Source organism: Trachypithecus francoisi, unplaced genomic scaffold (assembly GCF_009764315.1).
Source record: "Trachypithecus francoisi isolate TF-2019V2 unplaced genomic scaffold, Tfra_2.0 Lachesis_group3, whole genome shotgun sequence".
Lineage (NCBI taxonomy): Eukaryota > Metazoa > Chordata > Mammalia > Primates > Cercopithecidae > Trachypithecus > Trachypithecus francoisi.
Genome location: NW_022681468.1, coordinates 14,080,455 through 14,106,011, shown reverse-complemented (window position 1 = coordinate 14,106,011; position 25,557 = coordinate 14,080,455). Strand labels below are relative to the sequence as shown.

At 42.0% G+C, this 25,557-nt stretch overlaps 1 protein-coding gene across 3 annotated transcripts in view; it reads left to right on the top strand.

The window, feature by feature from the left end:
* The first annotated feature begins 2,656 nt into the window (after nt 1–2,656).
* Nucleotides 2,657–25,557, top strand: part of GOLGA5 (golgin A5) — a 41,431-nt gene continuing 18,530 nt past the window's right edge. Inside the window, exons 1-8 of one of the 3 annotated variants that reach the window (XM_033191529.1) lie at nt 2,657–2,881; nt 5,450–5,912; nt 10,171–10,398; nt 12,811–13,030; nt 13,764–13,887; nt 15,070–15,273; nt 20,120–20,290; nt 23,767–23,895. In XM_033191529.1, the coding sequence (XP_033047420.1) occupies nt 5,480–5,912; nt 10,171–10,398; nt 12,811–13,030; nt 13,764–13,887; nt 15,070–15,273; nt 20,120–20,290; nt 23,767–23,895 (1,509 nt within the window). In that variant the 5' untranslated portion in view covers nt 2,657–2,881; nt 5,450–5,479. Of the gene's footprint in view, nt 2,882–5,449; nt 6,024–10,170; nt 10,399–12,810; nt 13,031–13,763; nt 13,888–15,069; nt 15,274–20,119; nt 20,291–23,766; nt 23,896–25,557 lie in introns of all 3 variants that reach the window. The other 2 variants (XM_033191530.1, XM_033191528.1) reach the window with 2 other exon arrangements.

Sequence of the window (25,557 nt, the reverse complement as noted above, 5' to 3'; positions counted from 1 at the left end):
CAATTTCATCGTTGTTTTTTGGGGAAGATAATTTGCTGAATTCCTTACTCTGCCATTCTAGAAGTCACAATAAAGCCCCATTTGTTTAAAACTTCATCCTTAAGCTCTACTCAAAGTTCCTCTCCCTGATCTCTGGAGCAGACTAGCTTGGTTGCACTACAGCACTAGAGGCTTCCTTCTTCCCCTTTCTTTTCTAGGCGTTAGTTCTGCTGGCGGCATTAGGGCAGGGAGGAGGCAGGAAGAAAAGGGCAAATTTTCTAACCCATTGGGCAAGGTTGTAGCCTCTCTCTGTTGTGCTGTTTCTCTGGCTAATCCACCCTGGCCCCAACAATGTATGCATGGCAGGCATCTATATGCTGACCTCTTAGGGGGTATATGTGGGAATTCTTGAAACACTCTTTTTTGGGGCCTGCCCGTTGCCATTTTTTGGAATATCTGAATTAAGTCTAAAATCCACATTCAATAATTCAAATACTCAGGACCCACTATGTGCACAGGATCAGGCTAATTTGGCCCTAATGACAAGCCTACAACATGGTCCCTAGTCTTCATCTTTAACTTGAGGAAAGTAAGGCTCAAACAGGTTAAGGGCTCAGCACAGTGGCTCATGCCTGTAATCTCAGCACTTTGAGTGCCTGATCAGGCAGATCACTTGAGGTCAGGAGTTTGAGACTAGCCTGGCCAACATGGTGAAACCCTGTCTCTACTAAAAATACAAAAAATTAGCCGGGCATGGTGGCACACGCCTCTAGTCCCAGCTACTCAAGGGGCTGAGGCAGGAGAAACACTTGAACCCGGAAGGTGGAGGTTGCAGTGAGCCGAGATCACGCCACTGCACTCCAGGACAGGTGACAGAGCAAGGCTCCATTTCAAAAAACCAACCACACAAACAAAAAAATCCCCCCAAAAAACGGGTTAAGTAATTTGTCTAAGATCATCAGTCCTAATAAGGAGTCCACATTACTCCAAAGCCTGTGCCCTTAGACTCAAAGTTTTGTCTCCAAATTAAATATTGGGAGTAATTACAGCTCCTGCTTTCCTTCCTCTCAGGTCAGGTTTAGTCCAATACAGTGGAAGATTGGTTCCTCTTCAACTTCTTTCATTCTCATCCCTTTGACAATTAAAACATTGTTTCTAGAGTCACACAGACCCAAGTTTGAATCCCAGTTGTTCTACTTTTGCTTCTATGTGACCATGGGCAAGTAACTAAACCTCATTGAATCTCAGTGTCTTCATCTGTAAAATCGGATAATATATTAATAGTAGTCTGATTTTATTAGGTAGGGCTGTGTAAGAAACAATCCTAAATCTCAGTGGCTTATAACAGCAAAAGTTGGTATTTCACTCATGTGAAATCTCAGATGTGAGCTGCTTCACATCCCCTTTTTCTTCTAGGACCAAGGCTGAAAGAGCAGCCCATCTGACACAGACTCTTCTCATGAAAGGAAACATTTCTTTGGTTGATGCTTCTGCTCAGAAAGACCCCCTGCTCCTATTTCACTGGCCAAAAGAAGATCATATGATCAAGCCTGACATCAGTGAGGCTGGAAAGAATGCTCCTCCTACAGGACGCACTGCAGTTACATGGCAACAGGCGATGATGTATAATCCTTAACTGGAAAAGCAACTTAATAGTTAGGAACAACAATACCACCTACCAGAGAAAAACAGTACCTTTCTTATGAATGTGAGATTAAAATGAGGTGAGGCACATGCAATGCTTAACACAGTATTCTATGCTTAATAAAAGGTTTGATAAATGTTAGATGCCATTATTATGATGATTACCTCCTGGTGCTGAAAAATTTTCTCTTCACTTGTACTGGGCTAAACCTCACCTGAGGAAGAAAAGCAGGAGCTGTAATTACTTCCAATATTTAATTTGGAGACAATAAAACTTTGAGTCTACGGGGCACAGGCTTTGGAGTAATGTGGACTCCTTATTAGGACAGATGGTCTTAGACAAATTACTTAAAACTGTTCGAGCCTTACTTTCCTCAACTCAAAGATGTGAGACTTGGAACTGTATTGTAGGCTTGTCATTAGGGCCAAATTAGCCCAATCCTGTACACATAGTGGGTGCTGAGTATTTGAATTATTGAATGTGGATTTTAGACTTATTTCAGATAGTCAATGCACTGCATGCATAACTTAACCACAGTACTACCTTTTCCATCCTTTGGGTCTCAGCTCAAATATCATCTCAGGGAGACTTTCCCTGACCACCTGATTTAAAGTACCTCCCATGCCTCCAGTCACTTTTCCTCGTTTTCTTGTCATTACAGCTCTGGTAACGCCCTGAAATTGTCTTGTCCATTCACTGTTATGTAGTATCTGTCTCTGCCACTAGAAAGTAAGCGCTATGCAATCCGGATCATGTTTTATTTCCACCTTCTGCCGTTGGCCTCCGGCATTTCTCTTCTGTAAAACTTACCGGAGATGGTGAGTAAAGGGAGAACCCACGTGACCCGCAGCGAGGTCCCGCCCTTTGTCGGTGTGGCCTTTCATGTTGCGCCGGCCGCGTGCGGGCCGTCCACCGCGGGAGGACAGCCACGTCACACGCACGCAGGCCCTCCGCAGCGCCTGGTCTCGCCACGGGCGGAAAAGGGGCGTGGCCATGCGCAAGGACCCCGTAGCCACCGGCACCACCGCCTGAATCCCCTGCAGGTGGCTGTTCTCGGCTCCCTGCCGTGCAGGCATCTCGAAAGCCACTCTGTTTTGGGGTCCTCGCGCCCCTTCCACGTCTCCCGGAAGCAGTAGCACGGCCCCGGCGGGTCGGGGAGAAGGTTTACTCTGCTTGGGCCCCCTCCGGGCCAGCTGCCGAGGGGGCGCGGCCCAGGACGGCGACTAGGCCGTGGTGCAACCTCTCCGGAGTCCTCAGGTGAGGCGGAGGCGAGGGCCCACTGGACGAGACGGGGGTGTTAACGGTCCTAGGAGCGGGGGCACCGTCTCTTCAGCGGAGACCCTGGTATCTCCGTCATCTTTCGGGTGGCGCTCGTCTTCGCTCTGTTAGGGGCGGAGGAGGGTAGCTGGAGAGACCCCATGGGCTTCAGCCGACGTTGTTTACTGCCCTCCTCTGTCTTCTTTCTTCCTGACCCCTGCCTGGCCTGGCCGTTCTTCCCGCACGGAACGAGATGGGTGGGGAGTGGAGTGGGGGGGTCTCTGCTCGCTTACCTGAGATCCACAGACTGAAGACCCCAGGGCACTACCGACTGGGCCTACCCGACTGAACTGCAGCCTCCCTCGCTCTGTGCTGACGCCTGTCCTTCGAAGCAGGCCCTGCCACCGCCCACTGCAGATCCATCCCCATCCCACGCACTCTCTCTGCCCCTGGGCAGTGCCTGGGGAATTGACGGGTGCCTCTGAAGTCCTTTGTGTCTTTGAGATGTTTGTCAATGGAGCAAGTGCCCAGGGCCCATCTAAGTATTTAATTGGGTAATCAACATTAATTGCAACTTTAGTAGCAATTTAGTGGTATGTTTTAAAGCCCAATTAATTTTAAAATGAGAGGCAAGATAGAAAGAATTAATGAGTGTGTTTTTTTTTTTATTACTTTTTTTTGTAGAGACAGGGTCTTGCCACATTGCCCAGGCTGGTCTCAAACTCCTGGCCTCAAGTGGTCCTCCCCGCTTGGCGACCCAGTGTGTTGGGATTACAGGCGTGAGCCACAGTGCCTGGCCTGTATGGTGTTCTGTATGTTACAGAGCATTTCATCTCCATTTTCATTTGGTTTTTTTATAAACTCCGAAAGACATAGGCATGTAATAGTCACATGTGTAAAGAACAGATTTAAAGGATGAGTTTCTTCTGGAGGTTTTTTAGATTTTGAGCTATATGGTATAGGGAGGCAAGGGTTAAAAGGTGGGTTTGGCACTAGGATGACTTAGACTTGAGTATCTGAGCTGCTATCTAAACTCGGGGATCTTTCTCAACCCTTTCCATATTTGCTTTTAAAAAAGGATATTGCTGTTTACCTCATAATGTGACTGTGAAAATTGCATATGATGAAAGATACATGTGTACCTGTGTACAGCATCTGTCATATAAAAATTCCACTCAGCAGTATTTATGAGTGCCTACTGTGTGCTAGACTCTGAGAATTCGTTGGTGAGCAAAGCAGACGCAATCTCTATCCAACCACTGCCCCCCTTTCCGCAAGAACAAGAGACATGTTAAAAAAAAAAATACATAGTTATAACACATGAGGGCTGTGAGGCAAAAGAATAGGGTATGTACAGATAATGATTGACCTAACTTAGATGGGAAGGAGAACTCTGAAGCAGATGACGTTTGAGTAAACACCAAGAACAAGAAAGTTAACCATGAAAGAGTTCTTGGCAAAAGGAACAACGTGCACATTCTAGAAGTGGTTGTGGACTTTATTATAGAGCCCTTCTGTATCTGTATCTTCATCATTACTTTGATGTATTGTGGCACACAGTAAGTACTCAAATATATGTATGGAATGAGTGGTTATGCAGTTTTGGTTTTTATTCTGAACTTCATGTGCACGTGGTAGGTATTGAGTATTTGAATTATTGAGCATGTACTTTAGACAAATTATATGCACGCCTAAATTATATGTATAGTGCCGCAGTTTAACATTAAGATAGCTTTTGTATTTAACGGAAAAGTTTTTTCAAGTTTTAGCACTTTAAAACAAACTTCAGTGAATTTTATTTTTATTTGGTTGTACTGGAATTTTGCCATATTGGTTATTTGCTAATTTGCTGCTGTAGTAAAGTACCACAGACTGATTGGCTGGGCTAACAGAAATTTATTTTCTCTCGGTTCTGAAGGCTTGAAGTCCAAAATGAAGGTATTGGCAGAGTTGGTTTCTTCTGAGGCCTACTTCTTTTGCTTGCAGATGTCTGCCTTCTCCGTGTGTCCTTTCTGTATGTCTGTTTGTGTTGAAATTTCCTCCACTTGGAAGGACATGCCAGTTATATTTGGTTAGGGCCCACCCTAATGACTCATTTTAATTATCCCTTTAGAGACCCTATCTCCAAAAACAGTCACATTCTGAGGTCTGGGGGTTAGGACTCAAATAAAGGAATTTGGAGGGATGCAGTTCAGCCCATAACAGATGCTTTTGCTACATTGAGATTTGCCCTTTATTGAAATAGTAATAATAAAAACAGTAGTGGTAGTTGTAATAAGGATAATAGCAGCCACTAAAATGAGTGCTTATTATGTACCAAACATTTTGCAAAGTGTCTTTTATATATTATTTCATCATAAAACCATCCTTTAAGGTAAGTACACTTTTCCTCCTGTTTTCTACATAAGATTTCTCAGCCTCGTTTAAGTAGTTTGCTCAAGGTTACCTAGCTAGTAAAAGGTAGGATTGGGATTTCAACCCAGGACTACCTGACTGCAGAGTCTGGTGTTAACCATTTTTCATACTCTGCCATTATGCCACAATGATCATTTTATGTCCTTTTTACAGATTTGCCAATAGGATTATCCTGCTGCCATCATGTCTTGGTTTGTTGATCTTGCTGGAAAGGCAGAAGATCTTTTAAACCGAGTTGATCAAGGGGCTGCAACAGCTCTCAGTAGGAAAGACAATACCAGCAACATATATAGCAAAAATACTGACTATACTGAGTTTCACCAGCAAAATACAGATTTGACGTATCAGACTGGACCTAAAGCTACGTATATTTCATCAGCAGCTGATAACATTCGAAATCAAAAAGCCACCATCTTAGCTGGCACTGCAAATCTGAAAGTAGGATCTCGGACACCAGTAGAGGCCTCTCATCCTGTTGAAAATGCATCTGTTCCTAGGCCTTCATCCCAATTTGTGCGAAGAAAAAAGTCAGAACCTGATGATGAGCTGCTGTTTGATTTTCTTAATAGTTCACAGAAGGAGCCTACCGGGAGGGTGGAAATCAAAAAGGAAAAAGGCAAGACACCTGTCTTTCAGAGTTCTCAGACATCAAGTGTCAGCTCTGTGAACCCCAGTATAACCACCATCAAAACCACTGAAGAAAATTCTTTTGGGAGCCAAACCCACGGTAGTTAATCAGTCCTCTATTTCTTTTAGAGTTAACCAAATTGAATGTGTCATCATATGATCCAGTGGTGTTTCTCATTCACTGTTATGGGATCTGTTTCCACTGGTGTAAGGGCAGACTCCCTGCAAATGTGTGTTGTAAACAAGGGAGACATCATTGACTACTATTAGTCAATAGACAGTTGTAGCAGGGACTTAATATTGTCTGGAAGGCAACTTTACCCACTCAGCATCTAACAAAGTATTTCATATTTGATTCCCTAAGACATTTTAAGATTAAAAAAAGAAAATTTTGAAATCTGAAAGAAAGCATGTCACTTGGGATCAGGGACTATCCCAGTTGATATCTTTTTGTTACTAGGATTGTAAAAATGACAGGAGACTGTACTTCACGTATTTTCTGGGTTGTGTTTTTTGTATATTTTCCCCCCACATCCTCCACAAATAAAGCTGAGAGACTGAACTTTGATCCAAGTTGAAGAGTTGAAGGCATTGACCTGGTAGTGAAGTAAGAGCTTAGAATTCTTGTTTTCAATTGTTTAATTCCCTGTGAGATTACCTCTACAAGTACACCTTCTTTCCTGTGAAATGAGATTAACACGGTAAATGTGGCTAATTCAGGTACCTACTAAGTGTTTTAAAATATCAGTAGGCCGGGCATGGTGGCTCACGCCTGTAATCCCAGCACTTTGGGAGGCCAAGGTGGGCGGATCACGAGGTCAGGAGATCGAGACCATCCTGGCTAACACAGCGAAACCCCATCTCTACTAAAAATACAAAAAAATAGCCGGGCGTGGTGGCGGGCGCCTGTAATCCCAGCTACTCAGGAGGCTGAGGCAGGAGAATGGCTTGAACCTGGGAGGCGGAGCTTGCAGTGAGCCGAGATTGCACCACTGCACTCCAGCCTGGGCCACGGAGCAAGACTCCGTCTCAAAAAAATAAATAAATAAATAAATAAAATAAAATAGCAATAGGCTGGGCATGGTGGCTCACACCTGTAATCCCAGCACTTTGGAATGCTGAGGCAGGCAGATCACTCGCGCCCAGGAATTTGATACCAGCCAGAACAACATAGCAAAACCCTGTCTCTACAGAAAATACAAAAATTAACCAGGCACAGTGGCACATGCCTGTAGTCTCAGCTACTTGGGAGGCTGAGATGGGAGAATTGCTTGAGCCCAGGAGGTTGAGGTTGCAGTGAGCTGAGATTGCACCACTACACTCCAACCTGGGCAACAGAATGAGACCCTGTCTCCAAAGATAAAAAAAGAAAAAAGGCAAGAAACTTGATAGTAGGTTCTTGCAGGGATTCTTTTGTTGTTTTGAGACGGTCTTGCTCTATCGCCTGGGCTTAAGTGCCGTGGTGCTATCACGCTTGTGGTACTCTTGACCTCCCAGGCTCAAGTGATCCTTCTGCCTCAGCCTCCCGAGTAGCTGGAACTATAGGTGCATACCACTGTGCCCAGCTGATTTTTAAAAATTATTTTTAATAGAGACAGCATCTCACTGTGTTGCTCTGGCTGGTCTTGAGCTCAAATGATCCTCCTACTTTGGCCTCCCACAGCATTGGGATTATGGGCATGAGCTACCATGGCCTGGCCACAGGGAATTTTTTTTTTTTTTTGAGACAGAGTCTCACTCTGTTGCCCAGGCTGGAGTACAGTGGCCGGATCTCAGCTCACTGCAAGCTCCACCTCCTGGGTTCACACCATTTTCCTGCCTCAGCCTGCTGAGTAGCTGGGACTACAGGTGCCCACCACCGCATCCGGCTAATTTTTCTTTGTATTTTTAGTAGAGACGGGCCTTCACTGTGTTAGCCAGGATGCTCTTGGTCTCCTGATCTCGTGATCCACCTGCCTCACCCTCCCGAAGTGCTGGGATTGTAGGCGTGAGCGACTGTACCTGGCCTTTTTTAAAAAAAAAAACTTGAGACAGGGTCTTATTGTCACCCAGGCTAGAGTACCCTGGCACAGTCTTAGCTCACTGCAACCTCCACCTCCTGAGTTCAAGCGATTTTCCCACCTCAGCCTCCCAAGTAGCTGGGACTATAGGTGTGCACCGCCACCCTTGGCTAATTTTTGTATTTTTTGATAGAGATGGGGTTTCCTCATGTTGACCAGGCTGGTCTTGAACTCTGGACCTCAAGCAGTCTGCCCACCTTGGCCTCCCAAAGTGCTGAGATTACAGGTGTGAGCCACCACACCCAGCCAGGGATTCTTTATAGAGATGATTATTGATGGGAGTTTGTCATGTTCTTAAATGTTATAGCTTCTTTCATTGTCTTGGCTGTTAGTGAATAAAATCTTTCTTGTATTTTCAAGACAAAAACTTGTATAGAAGAAGAGGTTTTGGGTTGTCAAAATAGGATCATGCAGTAGCAGTTGATTAATATGTTCACACATTCCGAAATTTATTCTCAGCTATCTTTCAATTAATTATACAAAGAACCTACTAGGTGCAAGTATATGGAAGTGTCCAGTGGGTGAGCTAGACATGTAAACAGATAATTTACATGTGGTCTAGTAAATGTAGCAATTGAAGTATGGTCAGAGTGCTGTGGATATATGAAGGAGGAAGCAACTAATTGCTCTGATTTTTCTCTCCTTAGTTTTGCTTGTTCTAAAACTTCATATGAATTGAATCATATAGTATATATACTTTCTAATCTGGCTTCTTTTACTGAAGTGTTAGTGAGATTCATCCATGTTACTGTTCTTTTTTTATTGTGTTTTATTGTTATGTAGTATTCTATTCTATGGTTGTCCCACAGTTTATCTCTTCTCTTTTATGGACATTGGATTTGTTTCCAGTTTTGGATTATTGTGAATAAAACTGCTATAAACATTTTTGTACTTGCTTTTTTGTGGGCAAATGTTTTCATTTGTCTTGTATAAATACCTAGGAGTGGAATTGCTGGGTGAAACAGTAGCTGCATGTTTAATTTCATAAGAAATTATAAAACCTTTTCCCACAGTGATTGTACCATTTTATAGTCCACCAGCAGTGACAGGTCTAGTTGCTCTGCAGTGTCACCAACATTTGGTGTTTTTAATTTTAGCCATTCTAGGGGATGTCTGTTGGTTCTCATTGTGATTTTAATTTGCATTTCCTTGATGACTAAAGATGTTCAGAGCTTTTTCATTTGATTATTGATATTTGTTTATATAACCTTATACAGTTTTAAGTCTTTTACCCATATATTGATTGTTTTAGTCAGTTTTATTATTTAGATACATGGTTCATTTTCATCACATAATTTTTAGAGTAATTTAAAAGTATACTTGCATTATATTTAGTAAGAAAAACAAGATTAATCTGAATTCATGAGTCTCTCTTTGCGTAAGACATTTTAGATTCCAGTTTGATTTTTAAAAAAAATTACAGTGACCTGTTACTACTCTTCTTGCCTTGAAACCTGCAGCTGCTATATTGTGCCTTCGCAATTTTTCAGTGTTTGAGACTTCTCCTGTTTTTTTTTCCAAAAACATTTGGAGACAAAAGGAAATCCAAACCCATTTTACCTGAACCCAACCACTCAAATGATCTCTGATGTTCTCCCCAGAACGGTGTTGTACTCTATGTTGCCATTCATTCAGTGTATCCAGACTTGAGGATCCTTAGAGGTCCATATGACCTATTTATGAGAATGAAATTTCATCACAGGGAAGACTATTGAAAATTCGTTTACTTTTTTTTTTTTTTTTTTTTGAGACAGAGTCTCGCTCTGCCGCCCAGGCTGGAGTGCAGTGGTGCAATCTTGGCCCACTGCAACACTTTCGGCCTCCCAGGCTCAAGTGATTCTCCTGCCTCAGCCTCCTGAGTAGCTGTCACTACAGGTGCACGCCACCATGCCTGGCTAATTTTTGTATGTTTGATAGAGATGGGGTTTCACCGTGTTGGCCAGGCTGGTCTCAAACTCCTGACCTCAGGTGATCTGCCTGCCTCGGCTTCCCAAAGTGCTGGGGTTACAGGCATGAGCCACCGTGCCTAACTGAGAATTTGTTTACTTTTTATGGTGTTTTAGCTATAGCTAAACTTGAGCATCCTACCAAGTCCTAAAAGTCAACTTGAGCATCCTACCAAAGCAAGTTATTAACGCATATGTGATGAACACGCCAATGTAACAAAAATATATTCTTTTTATACAGAAGCTGCCAATAACTCAGATTCTAGCCGTGAAGGTCAAGAGGAATCTTCAAAGGAAAATGCATCATCAGATGCTGCCTGCCCTGACCACACTCCAACACCTAATGATGATGGCAAATCACATGAACTGTCTAACCTTCGACTGGAGAATCAGCTGCTGAGGAATGAAGTTCAGTCTTTAAATCAAGAAATGGCCTCGTTACTTCAAAGATCCAAAGAGACTCAAGAAGGTAGAGGCTTATTTAAATTGTTCAGGATTAGGAATTTAACTTTTAAAAATAAACTTAAGGCCAGACGCAGTGGCTCGTGCCTGTAATCCCAGCACTTTGGGAGGCCGAGGCAGGCGGATTGCCTAAGGTCAGGAGTTCAAGACCAGTTTGGCCAACATGGTGAAACCCTGTCTCTACTAAAAATACAAAAAAATTAGTCGGGCGTGGTGGCAGGTGCCTATAATCCCAGCCACTTAGGAGGCTGAGACAGGTGAATTGCTTGAACCAGGGAGGTGGAGGTTGCAGTGAGCCGAGATCACGCTACTGCACTCTAGCCTGGGCAACAGAGCAAGACTTCATCTCAAAAATGAGTAAATAAATAAAAATAAAATAATAATAAACTTAAAAACTTTGAACTGTTAGAAATATTTACATTTAAACTGTGAGAAATTAGATGAGACTTGTAAAATGATATTTTCATAGAAAAACAGTGCCCAGATTTGGAAGTGGGACCAGTCATCCTCCCACCAACCCAAAACATAAGAGTATTCGCTTCTTTGGTCATCCTTTAAGAACCATGAAATTGAAGAACTGAGAGTAGTAGTCTAGTTCATTTCTTTATTCTGAACTTTCAAGGGAAGCTGTTCCATTAAACAAAGTAGTAGACACTAATAGGGTTGCAGTATTGCTGCTCTAGGGCACATAAAAGTACATAGAATTCAGTTCAGTGCCCTTGGGAATTGTGCAGTGAGGTGGCCCTGGAGTAGGAAACCTCAAGTTCCTCAGAAATGGGTAATTAAGAAGGAAATAATCTCATTACTGAGGTAGTCACTGAGGAAGGTGTGAATGTTACTGTAAGTGTGGCTGAGAAGAAAACAAGAGGACAATATTGCTGCTTTGGTTCTTGGGGCTAATTAGAGAGGAGTGAGGGGATGGTGGGAAAAGTTTTGCCAAGCCATGAATAGAGCCCAGAAGAGAGGAATGGGAAGATAGTTTAAGACTTACTAGGCCAGGTGTGGTGGCTCATGCCTGTAATCCCAGCACTTTAGGAGGCCGAGGCAGGCGGATCACAAGGTCAGAAATTCAAGACCAGTCTGGCCAACATGGTGAAACCCCGTCTCTACTAAAAATACAAAACAAATTATCTGGACATGGTGGCACGTGCCTGTAATCCCAGCTACTCGGGAGGCCGAGGGAGGAGAATTGCTTGAACCAGGACTCAGGACCCAGGAGGCAGAAGTTACAGTGAACCGAGATCGCGCCACTGCATTCCAGCCTGGGCTACGGAGCAAGACTCCATCTCAACAACAAAAATAAATAAATAAATAATCACTGGTCAGGCTGACTTTAGAAATAAAGTTTTAGTTTACCCAGACTAATTTAGACATAGAAATAGAGCTGTTTGGCAAGGCACAGTGACTCACACTTGTAATAGCACTTTGTAAGGCTGAGATTGGAAAATTGCTTAGGACAGGAGTTCAATAACAGCATGGGCAACAGAGTGAGACCCCTGGGCTACAAAAAACAAATTTTTTTTGTTTTAAATTAGCTGAGTGTGGTGATGTGTACCTGTAGTCTGAGCTACTTTGGAGACTGAGGTGGGAGGATCGCTTGAGCCCAGGAGTTGGAGGTTGCAGTGAGTCATGGGCCATGATCATGCCACTGCACTCCAGCTGGGGCAGCAGAGTGAGGCTCTGTCTCATGTTTTTGTTTTTTGTGTTTTGTTTCTTTAAAAAGGTCTGTTTCACTGAAAGAAAAAAAAAGCTTTGACACCCTATAAAGTTTGATTCAGTATTCTAAAAAATGTTTTGGTGGCAAACTGCAATTACCTACGGTATGTGAGGGTATGGAAATGCCATTGTGTTCTGAAATGGAGCACTACTTTGCTCTTTTTGCATTGATTTCCTAGGTCAAAAGAATAACATCTTTTTGCAACAGTAATTGAAAGAAATAGATTCTTTTCTGTGTTTAGGTTTTGTTCTGTTTGTTTTGTTCTTACTGGGGTGTACCTTTGATTTGGATTTGCATTCCTTCCCCTCTGTGTTGATCTTCAGGTTTTGTTTTGTTCTTACTAGGGTGTACCTTTGATTTGGATTTGCATTCCTTCCCCTGTCACTAGCAGAACTTTAGAAAATATACTCTGCTATCTATTAATACTAGTTTCGGCTCCCAGATGCTTTATGATATACAAACAGCATTGTAGAAGAGCAGCTAGCTTCATGCCCTTTTCTAATCTGTTAACTATAATCTAGCCGTGAATATTGCCCTTGAAGAGTGGAGGACCCACTGGGGCATAGAAGATTGAAGATACGTGTAAGCTCCTAATTTTGTCAATAGGGAAAGTCCTAAAGGCACTCAAAGTAGAAACTATATGTGCTCTGAGAAAATTGTGTTTGATTTTGCTAGTATAGAGAAATTTAAAATTTTTCGTAGAATTAAACAGAGCAAGAGCAAGAGTTGAAAAGTGGAATGCTGACCATTCAAAGAGTGACCGAATGACTCGAGAACTCCGAGCCCAAGTAGATGACCTGACTGAAGCTGTGGCTGCAAAGGATTCCCAGCTGGCTGTCCTGAAAGTGAGACTCCAGGAAGCTGACCAGCTGCTGAGTACTCGCACAGAAGCGTTAGAAGCCTTACAGAGTGAAAAATTACGGTAGGTGATTCTATGAATAATGAAAAAAATGAGCAAGTAATGGTAAACATTGTAGTGTATCCTCTTGTGAAATTTAGCTTTCTTGGAAATTTACAAGAGGGAATATTTCTTTTGGTAGTGTTAGAAATGTGTATGTTTAAAATGGATTCATTGGCTGGGCATGGTGGCTCAAGCCTGTAATCCCAGCACTTTGGGAGGCTGCGGCAGGTGGATCACCTGAGATTGCGAGTTCGAGACCAGCCTGAGCAACATGGAGAAACCCCGTCTCGACTAAAAATACAAAAAAAAATTAGCCGGGGGTGGTGGCGCATGCCTGTCATCCCAGCTACTCAGGAGGCTGAGGCAGGAGAATCACTTGAACCCAGGAGGCAGAGGTTGCAGTGAGCTGAGATTGTGCCATTGCACTCCAGGCTGGGCAACAACAGCGAAACTCCGTCTCAACAACGACATAAAATATATTCGTTGTTTGAACCTTGAGATGCATTGTTAGCAAATTCTGAATTTAAAAGCATTTGTAGTGTCATTAATCTTTCATTATACGGTGTGTGCTTATATTTGGATGCCTAAAAACATAGATTATATTCCCTTAGACAGGAAAGATTTATCTAAAAATATTTCAGTCAAATTATCTTTTTTTGTGCTTGACTGACAAGCTGATGCTCTAAAAATTAGTCTGCCTTATCACTTGTACACTGTGGACATGAGTTATTTCAAATGATGCATTTTCCTTTAGAATAATACAGGATCAAAGTGAAGGTAACAGCCTGCAGAACCAAGCTCTGCAGACTCTTCAGGAGAGACTGCATGAAGCCGATGCCACTCTGAAGAGAGAGCAGGAGAGCTATAAACAGATGCAGGTTAGAATGGGAGACAACAGATTCCTATTGTTACTTGGACACGGAAAAAATGACTTTATGCTGTTTCATAGCACGTTAACTCTTTAATACAATTCTGCAATGCATTTTCAGAAAATTCTGTTTCTGTGACAAAAATCACATATTTGAAAATTTAGCTTGATCCTTGCTAAATTTAATTTTATGTGTTGAGAAACAATTAAAATAGTTGATGTGCATTAGAGATATACATCTTTTACTTAATTTTTGCAATAATCATTGTCATTATTTGATTAAATGTTAATGGTTGGGGGGTCGTATTTGTTTTTTTATTAATTTAAGCTTTTTCTGATTCCAGATTAATCTGGCTCATTTATTTCAGGAGAAAATTATATGTAGTATGTAAAGAGTTTCACTCTTAGATGAATTTTTGCATCTAGTTCAGTCCCAGCCCTGTCTACACATGGAAATCACCTGTGTGATACTTTGTGCTGCCTGATCTCCATACACAGTCACATTCCATTGTACGAGGTAGGGCCTAGGTGTTGGCACTTTGGTTTTACAAGATTCACAGGTGTATCTAATGAGCAGTCAGGGTTGCAAACCACTGGTCTGGGCTAGCTTTTCAACAGGTGAAAGTCGTTTAGTCCTGAGTGTAAATATCAGGTAGTGTGTGTTTCTTAATTTTAATGATGTATTTAACACAGTATATCCAAAGTATTAATCATTTCAACATGTAGTCAATATTAAAAGTTATTGATGAGATATTTTATGTTATTTTTTAATACTGGTTCTTTAAAATATGGTGTAGTTTACACTTATTTATTTACTTATTGAATTGGAAGCAGTTGATCAGCTGGTATCGGACCAGACCTACTATCCAAGTGACCAGGTTCACCTGGGAAATTTCTTAAAAAACAGATTCCCAGGCGCATCTTGAAAATTCCAATTTAGTAAGCTTGGAAAAGGCCTTGGATGGCTGTATTTTTAACAAACTTCCTAGTTGATTTTAATGCATTGCCATGTTTGGGAGCCACAACCTTAGATTTCCTATACTTTAGCTCCTAACAAATTAAGAATTTTTTCCCATCCCTGTTATGTTGTTTGGCTGAGCTAATAAATCTCATAAGATATCCGAATGGATGGTTGTAAGATATGTTTCAAAGCTAAATGATATCATAATTATGATATAAAAATTTGTCACAGAATGAGTTTGCTGCACGCCTTAATAAAGTGGAAATGGAACGTCAGAATTTAGCAGAAGCAATTACACTGGCAGAAAGAAAATATTCAGATGAGAAGAAGAGGGTTGATGAACTGCAGCAGCAAGTCAAGCTATATAAGTTGAACTTGGAGTCCTCTAAGCAGGAATTAATTGACTACAAGCAAAAAGCTACTAGAATACTCCAAGTAAGCATGAAATGTACACTTTTGGATGTTAAGATGTGCGAGTTAACTGAAAGACACTTTGAGACTCTGTGTAGATACTGTGTGAGGTGCTTTGTTCGTGTTTGGCTGATTGGCTAGCTTTAGGTGCCTTACTCTACTTTAGAAATTTTATTAAAAGGATGTGGTGTGTCTTGTTCCTACCACTTCTTTTAAAAAAAAATTCATTCTGCCACTGCCTAGTTCAGGTCTTCAACCTGTCACCTTACTCACTGTGATGATATTAATGCTTGTTGTTGAGCAGCTCTTCATTCTTCCTTGTTGATCTCCTATTGAATTTTTGCAGCAACTGCTCTAGGACTCATCCAGTTCTCAGAATTGCCTCACCCAGCTTTTTTTCCCCTCCTTCAGATCTAAGGTGACCTTACCCTCTACTTCATTAAGAAAGACTGCAGTCATCTAATGTCATTTTTGAGTTCTTTCCTTTGCCCCTCATTTCAGAGGGAAAACATGTCCTTTCCTTTTTTTCTAGGATCATTTTCCTGCCTGTGCATTGATTCCATCTCCCATCTCATGTGTAAGCCCTTTCTTCGTAAATCTGTGCCCTTCCTTCCCGTGTGTGCCTCTCTGTGGCTGCCGCCTTCTGGCTCAGCTTACTTAAGAGCACATGGTTACTTAGTGGAAAAATGAAGACTAGATCTCGGACTCCTGCCTACAAGAAAAACAGTCTCTTTTAGCTTTGTGATCACTTTGCACTATTTCCCTATCTTCCTTTCTTTCAACATCATAGTTACCAGAATTGTTGTATACATGCTGTCTTCGTTTCTGTAGAACTTGTTAACTCTTATCTCCTTCTTTTCCTACTACATGTCTGAAATTTCTTCTCAAAAGTATTTGATGACCTAAATAAATATTCTCTGTCCTTTTCTTAGTTTCCATACCTTGTATTTTGGTAGAACATTTGGCTCTGTTAACCCTCCCACTTTCTTGGAACTCCTGCCTTCTATGCTGTTCACATCTCCTTGGCTCTCTTTTTATCCTCTTCAGCTGTTTCTGTCTTTCTTAGGCCCTCTTCCCAATCTCCGAAGAGTAAGAGTCCTCCTAAACTGTCCTGAACCGTCTTTCATCGTCCTTTCTTACCTTGCATTGCCGTATGCTCACTCTGCTTCTGATAGTCGCCTGCATATGACTTCAAGCATGTTTCCAAGCCTGACCTCCTGACCTCATTGTCCAGCTGGCAGCTTTGCAGGCATGGGGTGTTCAGCTCCCAGACCAGCTTCTCCCGCATTTCCCTCTTTTGGTCAGCGTTACTGCCATGTGGCAGTAAAGCTTGAAACCTCAGGGTCATTTTTGACTTTACCTTTGGTGTCAAACTCCTAATGGCTGTGAATACCTTTTTCTAATGCTGCTTCTGTGAAGTATCATATTCATCTACTCCCCAAACCCTTCTTCCTAAGTACTTTTTTGTATCACCCTAATTTGTTCATTCATTGAAAAGTTACTTATTGAGCATCTAACTACTCAATAGGCACAGAGGATACAAAGCTCAAAAGATATGTCCTCTTCCTTTAAGAAAACATTCATTTTAGCGAAAAGAAACTGAGATAATTAATGTAATAAAGTTATTGATGCAGTACGATGGAAGCTTGAGAGAAGAATCCCTTAAAACTTGCCTGGAGCTGTCAAAGATCACTGCACTGAGGAGATGTGGTATAAAGAGAAACTTGAAAGATGAATAGGAAGACTCATGATAGGGAAGAGATTTCTGAGAGAACAGCCTGTGCCAGAGCAAGGGAGCCAGAGAGAACATGGCATATTTAAGGGACTGCAGCTAGTTCCATACTGCTAGAACATAATGTCTTCAGAGATGGGAGGCAAAAGACTCATAAAGCTCAACGACAGGCAGAAGCCATGGTCAGGTTTGAGTGTGAGAACTGTGGCAGCCTGATGAAAAGGTTAGGGGAGATCTGGGCCTCTGTCATGTTCATCATTGTATCCCCAGCACTGTGCCTGGTACTTGGTAAATTATTGAAAATATGGAAGTGATAAGGGGTGGCATGGTGACATCAGTGGCATGTAGATGGTGAAGAGGTGATCATAAGAAATAATGCGGACCTTATCAAAGTTTGTGGCAGTGAGGATGGCAGGCAGGGGACAGCTAATAGATATGTGGGAGATAGAATATTTGATATGTGGAGATTTAATTGGAAGGATGGGGGAAAAAGAAATGGAATCTAGGATGACTCCAGGTTTTTGGTTTGAGTGTATGAATGATGTTTCCTTGTGTTAATAAAACGGGAAATAGGAAAGAGAGCAGGTTAGGGTTAAAGGAGAGTATGACAAATTATGGTAAGTATGCAAAATTGATGCAGCATTGAGGTGACAATGCTAGAAAGGTAATTAGAAGTAAGTTGGGAGAGTAGGTAAGATTAGCCAAGAGTGATGTGTAACCTAATGGGGAAAAAGGCTGAGGTCTAAAAACACAGTCTTAAACATCAGCATTTATAGACTGGGCAAAGGGAGATAGCCTGCAAAAGAAAAATACGGAGAAGATGAGCGGTCAGAGATTGGAGAGAACCAGGAGGAGACTGATGCCATCCAGTGAAGCCAAGCAGGGGGAGAGTTTCAAGTGGGGCATGATCCCCAACCACAGCAGGCGGCTCTGATGTGCCGAGTACCGAGCAGAGTTCCTGGACTTGGCGACGAGGAGGTCCCTGGGGAACACTCAACAGAGCGTTCCGGGGTGGACTGGGAGCTGAAGACACCGAGGCAGGGTGCCTGATCGTGGACACTAGGACAGTAGCTAGATGGGGGAATGAGGTTGGGAGGTTTCTGGTTTTTTATTAAAAAGATCTTAAAATGTTATAAATGATCATATTTATTATAGAAAATTTGAAGAATACGAAAAAAGTTTGAAGAAGGAAATGGAAATAATCCATAATCCTGCCACCCAGAAAAGGAAAAATTATTTTTGATGGAGGAGAATGACTTTAAAATATTTTAATTTAACATGAAAGCTGCTGGTCCTTATTGTTCCTAGACTAGAATTAGGACTTTATAAGTTGGTCTTTGCATGTCAAATCTCTTCTTCAAACTCATTTTTTATCTCAGGGATCAGAAAACGTTGAGAGGGTCAAATAGTAAATATTGTAGACTATGTGGGCTACCTGTAGTCTCCCATCACATATTCTTTGTTTTTATTTTTTATGATCATTTTAAAATATAAAAAAAAATTTTAGCTTTCAGGCTGTACAAAAACAGGCCCACGGACCATCATTTGTGAGCATCTTCTTCATAGCACCACCAGGTTAGCCTCTTAAAATGCATCTCTAGTCATGTCACTCCTCTCTCTACTTTTTGGTAATTTGTTTTAGCCTGCCAAATAATATTAAAACATTTTAGCCTGAGATCTGGAGCCCCTCCAAATTGGTCCTAAAATACTGTCTGAGCTGCATCTCACAATATTTTCTTACAGACTTTCTGTGCTTTTTGCATTTTTATCCTTTGCTGTCTGTTTTTCTCTGCACTTTTCCACCCATATTTCAAGGCCAACATTTATACTCTTAGAGTCAAAGCCTCCTCTTCCCCAGAAGTGGTTTTTCCTCTCAGAACTCTGCAAGTAATCCGACCATATCCCTCTCTCTACTTCTACTTGTGTTGATTGCCTTCTGCTGGATACTTCTAACTTCTCTTTTAGGTTGTAAGGCAGAGGGTACTATCTATAGAGAGAGACATTATCTTTATTGCACATTGCACAGAACACTTAGCACCATGCCAAATAAATACTTGTTGAGTAGAATGTGATGGAAAATAAAAAGTGTGAGAAGAAAATGTGAGAAAAGTCTTGTTTGGCCAGGTGTGGTGGCTCACTCCTATAATCCCAGCACTTTGGGAGGCTGAGGCAGGACAATTCCTGGAGGCTAGGAGTTCAGGACCGGCCTGGGCAACATAGCAAGGCCATGTCTCAAATAAATAAATAATTTGTTTTTAATCTTTTATTTTATTTTGTTTTATTTTGAGATGGAGTCTCGCTCCATCGCCCAGACTGGAGTGCAGGGGCGCTATCTTGGCTCACTGCAAGCTCCGCTTCCCGGGTTCACGCCATTCTCTTGCCTCAGCCTCCCAAAGTACCTGGGACTACAGGAGCCCACCACCATGCCCGGCTAATTCTTTTGATTTTTAGTAGAGACGGGGTTTCACTGTATTAGCCAGGATGGTCTCGATCTCCTGACCTCGTGATCCACCCGCCCCCGCCTCCCTAAGTGCTGGGATTACAGGCATGAGCCACCACACCCAGCTGGAAAAAAAACAAAAAAATCTTATTCATAACATATTTGTTTTTTTTTTTTGAGACGGAGTCTCACTCTGTCGCCCAGGCTGGAGTGCAGTGGCCAGATCTCAGCTCACTGCAAGCTCTGCCTCCTGGGTTCACGCCATTCTCCTGCCTCAGCCTCCCGAGTAGCTGGGACTACAGGCGTCCGCCACCTCGCCCGGCTAGTTTTTTGTATTTTTTAGTAGAGACGGGGTTTCACAGTGTTAGCCAGGATGGTCTCGATCTCCTGATCTCGTGATCCGCCCGTCTCAGCCTCCCAAAGTGCTGGGATTACAGGCTTGAGCCACCACGCCCGGCCTCATAACGTATTTGTAACAAGTTTTCAACTTTACCATGATTGTGAGGCTAAAGTCCAAGGACATCATACAGCAAGGCTCTGTTGTGTTTTTTATCCTTAGGGATTTAAGAAAATCTGTGGACTTTCTTTGATGGAGATAGTGGAATTTTTTTTAGTGAGTTATTTTCTGTATAGTAGATGATATTCAATATACAAACTAATCTCTGCTTTGCTTAAACATATTTCTTTTTTTATAACAGTCTAAGGAAAAATTGATTAACAGCCTGAAGGAAGGCTCTGGTTTTGAAGGCCTAGATAGCAGCACTGCCAATAGCATGGAGCTGGAAGAACTTCGGCATGAGAAAGAGATGCAGAGAGAGGAAATACAGAAGCTGATGGGTCAGATACATCAGCTCAGATCCGAATTACAGGTAAGATTCATGGTGGTTCAGCTTAGCAGACACCATATACCCTCAGGTGTTAACAGTTTGAGACATGATAGATTCTGTATTCTGGGGAAACAGCATTACTAAAGCAATAGGTTTCTTTGTTTTTTTTTTTTTTTTGAGAGGGAATCTCACTCTGTTGCCCAGGCTGGAGTGCAGGGGCACGATCTCTGCTCACTGCAAGCTCCGCCTCCCAGGTTCACGCCATTCTTCTGCCTCAGCCTCCTGAGTAGCTGGGACTACAGACGCCCGCCACCACACCCGGCTAATTTTTTGTATTTTTAGTAGAGATGGGGTTTCACCGTGTTAGCTAGGATGCTCTGTCTCCCACCCTGGAGTGGTGTGATTGTATCTCACTGCAGCCTCAAACTCCTGGGTTCAAGCAGTCTTCCCGCCTCAGGCTCCCGAGTAGCTGGAACTACAGGCACAGGCCATCACGCCCAGCTAATTTTTGTATTTTGTAGAGACAGGGTGTCCCTATGTTGTCTAAGCTGGTCCCAAACTCCTGGCCTCAAGTGATCCTCCCTCCTCAGCCTCCCAGAGTGCTGGGATTGCAGGGCTGTTGCAGCCCGTGCTGGGCTAAAGCAGTAGGTTTCTTTCTTTCTTTCTTTCTGTCTTTCTTTCTCTCTCTCTTTCTCTTTCTTTCTTTTCTTTTCTTCTTTCTTTCTTTCTCTCTCTCTCTCTCTTTCTTTCTTTCTTTTCTTCTTTCTTTCTTGAGATGGAATCTCGCTCTGTTGCCCAGGCTGGAGTGCAGTGGTGTGAGCTTAGCTCACTGCAACCTCCACTCTACCTCCCAGGTTCCGGGGATTCTCCTGCCTCAGCCTCCTGAGTAGCTGGGATTACAAGCATGTGCCACCACACCCGGCTAATTTTTGTATTCTTAGTAGAGATGGGATATCTGCATGTTGACAACCTGGTCTTGAACTCCTGACCTCAAGTGATCCACCCACCTCGGCCTCCCAAAGTGCTGAGATTAGAGACATGAGCCACCATGCCCAACCAGGTTTCTAATCCATAAGTTGACCATAAAGTTATGGGGATAAAAAACAGATTCATTCATTCAACAAATAGTTACCAAGTGCCTGCCGTGTGCCTAGGTTTGGAGTTAGAACAGAATCTTCATAATTATAGATGTTACATTCTAGTGATTAAAAGCAAATCAGATTTGAGCTTGTATGTGAAGCTGAGATGTTTTCTGATATTAGTATGGGCTCAGGGATTGTATTCTAATTACAGTTTTATCCTTACTCTTATAATTTATAGTTTATGTATAATTACTGTATTTAATCTAAAAGTAGAGTTGGGCCATTTATTTTGCTTAAACTTGGGGGTGTTTGACATCAATATCGTAGGAAGGAGTCTCTGAAGGTGAGAGAAGATAAAGTGCAGCGTAGCGAGCTTCCTTTTCTGAAAAGAAAGGAACTTCTTGTAAAGACTGTTCATCCATGCATTAACTCTGCACATTGTGAGACTTGTGAACTACAAAAGAAAGCATGAAAGTTGTGAGAATAGGATACCTTGTCTAGAGCATAGACTTGAATAGCAGACAGACCTGGATAGATTCCGTCTTTGGTACTTAACAGATGCTGCTTGCACAAGGCACTTCATCTTGCGGAGCTTTAATTTTCTCATCTACAGAATGCAGGAAAACAAAGGTTCTCTTGACAATAAGGGGTTATATATAAAGAGCCTAGCATTGTTTCTGACCTGTAATAGACCCTCAGTTAAATAATAGCTGCTATTATTTCTGGGTTTATTGTTACTCATTAAAGTAAGATTTTTTTTTTAATCTGTGAATTTAAATTCCAAAGAATTCGGTCCTGTGAACTTAGAAATTGGGTAGATGCTTAAACTTACTCTGTTCACATCTTTTTGGTGAGATTATGAAAAATGTTTTATTTAGTATTTCAGCATCATTAATGACATTGACCCATTTTCTTACCCTTCTCAAAATTTATGCAATGTATAATAACTATTAGGTCTAACAAAATGGAAGAATTGTAAATAATTACAATAGCTGTTGTTTACTGAGCACGTATGTTCCAGATACTGCACAGAGCTCTTTACATCCTTACATTTATTCCTTACTATAACCTTTTGAGGGAGATGATGATATTCTCATTTTATAGTTGAAGAAATTTAGGCATGGAGAAGGAAAGTAACTTGCCGCAAGAGTAGTAAAGTGGCAGGGCCATAATTAGAACCTAGTCTAACTCCAGGACGTGTTTTTGACCGCTGTGCATACTGCCTGCCTCTCAAGAGTTTGCCCGATGTAGTCAAATTGATGACAAAGATTAATCTACCTTCTGCTAACCCTGAAAACTCAAAGGTAGGGAAAAATAGTTGTCATTATTGCTTTTTCCTCTAAATCTACAAAGTTGTGTGAATTCAGAGGATTGTACTGTGATTATCTGGGTGTCTTGTTAGTTCTTTCAAACAGCATGTGAATTTCCAAGGTTTGTGGTGATGAATATGAAAAAGAATGTACCAAAAGATAAAAAAGCAAAAATAAGATGCTGATTTTAATCTCCTGTTGTGCCATGTGAATGGACTCATGCTTAACCCATTTGGGGAAAATATAGAAACCTAGAGCCATGTTTTTGCTACTAGGAGATTTGACAGGAAATCCAGAAGGTGAGTTCAAAGAAATAAGAGTAAGGAACACGGGAACATGTAAAAACCAGTAATAGTAATAAAGAAATAAGGCTAGAAGAAGAAAATTATATGCCAACTTCTGGTGATATGCGCGACAAGTTATATTCTTATCATATGTTGATCACTGGGGCACAGATGCACGCCAAAACTAATTACAACCTGCAATTTCAGGGGACTAATACAGTGAAGTCCTTTGTGGTATTATGTTTCTGATTTTTTTTGAAACTGTTAGCTTTTGAGTAAAGATATAAGCTTCCCAGTGAGCCTCTGCTGATACTCATGAAACCACATGGCTTATGTGCTGCAGCAGCTGTAGCGCCCCATTCATTCTGTTAGCCATTAGCCATAGTAGACAATGAAGGTGTCAGGTTGTATGCTCCCTATAGGCTGGAACCATGTCTCACTCACCTTTATTCCTCAGTGCCTCCTGAGCCCAGCACATAGTAATTGCATGGTAGTCACGTCATATGGCTCACACCTGTAATCCCAGTGCTGTGGGAGGATTGTTTGAGGCCAGGAGTTTGCAACCAGCCTGCGCAATAAAGCCATACCCCATCTCTAAAAAAAGAAAAAAAAATTAAGCCAGGCCTGGTGGCATGTGCCTATAGTCCCACTACTCGGGAGGCTGATGTGGGAGGATCTCCTTGAGCCCAGGAGTTTGAGGCTGCCATGAACTATGATTGTGCCACTGCACTCCAGCCTGGGTGACCATGAGACTCCGATTCTTAAAAAAAAAAAATAATTGCTCAATAAATGTTGAACTGAATGTTATTTATTGCTTTTACATGTAAGCTTTTTCTCTTTAGGATATGGAGGCACAGCAAGTTAGTGAAGCAGATTCAGCAAGAGAACAGTTACAGGATCTGCACGACCAAATAGCTGGGCAAAAAGCATCTAAACAAGAACTAGAGACAGAACTGGAACGACTGAAGCAGGTCAGGATTTGAGATTGATGACTACTGAGACTTTGTCCTCTAGCAGTCATATGAGGAGACCTCCCAGCAAAGCAGCTTACTGAAATTTTTAGAGTATGAGCTCAGGGTTACCCCACAAGTTCCTCCTGCCTTCCCATCCCATCTGAAGGGGTGGCCTGCCCCTCCACACCTGTGGGTATATCTTGTCAGGTAGGACAAGCGACTGAGAAAAGAAATAAGACACAAAGTATAGAGAAAGAACAGTGGGCCCAGGAGACCAGTGCTCAGCATGCAGAGGACCTGCACCGGCACCGGTCTCTGAGTTCCCTCAGTATTTATTGATTACTATTTTCACTATTGCAGCAAGAGGAATGCGGTGGGTGAGCAGGGTGATAGTGGGGAGAAGGTCAGCAAGAAAACATGTGAACAAAGGAATCTGTGTCACAAATAAGTTCAAGGGAGGGTACTATGCCTGGATGTGCACATAGGCCAGATTTATGCTTCTCTCACCAAAACATCAGTGGAGTAAAGAGTAACAGAGCAGCATTGCTGCCAACATGTCTCACCTCCCGCCACAGGGTGGTTTTTCTCCTATCTCAGAATAGAACAATGTACAATCGGGTGTTATACCGAGACATTCAGTTCCCAGGGGCAGGCAGGAGAAAGAGGCCTTCCTCTTATCTCAACTGCAAGAGGCCTTCCTCTTTTACCAATCATCCTCAGCACAGACCCTTCACGGGTGTCGGTCTGGGGGACGGTCAGGTCTTTCCCATCCCACAAGGCCATATCTCAGGCTATCACATGGGGAGAAACCTTGGTCAATACTTGGCTTTCCAGGGCAGAGGTCCCTGTGGCTTTCCACAGTGCATTGTGCCCCTGGTTTATCAAGAATGGAGAATGGCAATGACTTTTACCAAGCATACTGCCTGTAAACATGTTGTTAACAAGGCACTTCCTCCACAGCCCTAGATCCCTTAAACCTTGATTCCATACAACACATGTTTTTGTGAGCTCAAGGTTGGGGCACAGAGTTACAGATTAACAGCATCTCAGGGCAAAGCAATTGTTCAGGGTACAGGTCAAAATGGAGTTTCTTATGTCTTCCTTTTCTACAGAGACACAGTAACAGTCTGATCTCTCTTTCTTTTCCCTACACCATCTTCCTTGATTTTTGTTTCTTAACAGATGAGAAATGGAGGCACAGAATGGTGATGGCACTTGCCTGGTACAACTAATTAAAGATGGAATAGAACCAAGGTGTCCTGTTTCTGAGCCCAGAATGCTTTCTGTTACCCTGTCTGTATTTTATTATATCTCCTAGTATAGAAAACTTCAAAACATATTATATTCATCGGTTGGTTTTCATAGTTTATTGCATTTGTGCTTTCTAGGAACAACAGTAAATATTATTTAATAAAAATACAGATACAATGTTAGTACCATATTAACTGTTCTTTCTGCTTGAGAAAAAAGTCTTATACAGACTCTTCTAACAAATCATGTTTAAAATTATATTTCATTGTTCAATTTACAGTTGTATGCTCCCAAGCCAAATTATTTTAATGTACTCATATAATAGTTTCAATATTAACACAGTTAAATGTAGCCACATTTTCAGAATAAAGTTCTATATCTAATGTTAATAGCATCACTAATTTAGTAAGTGACAACATTGTTACAGGC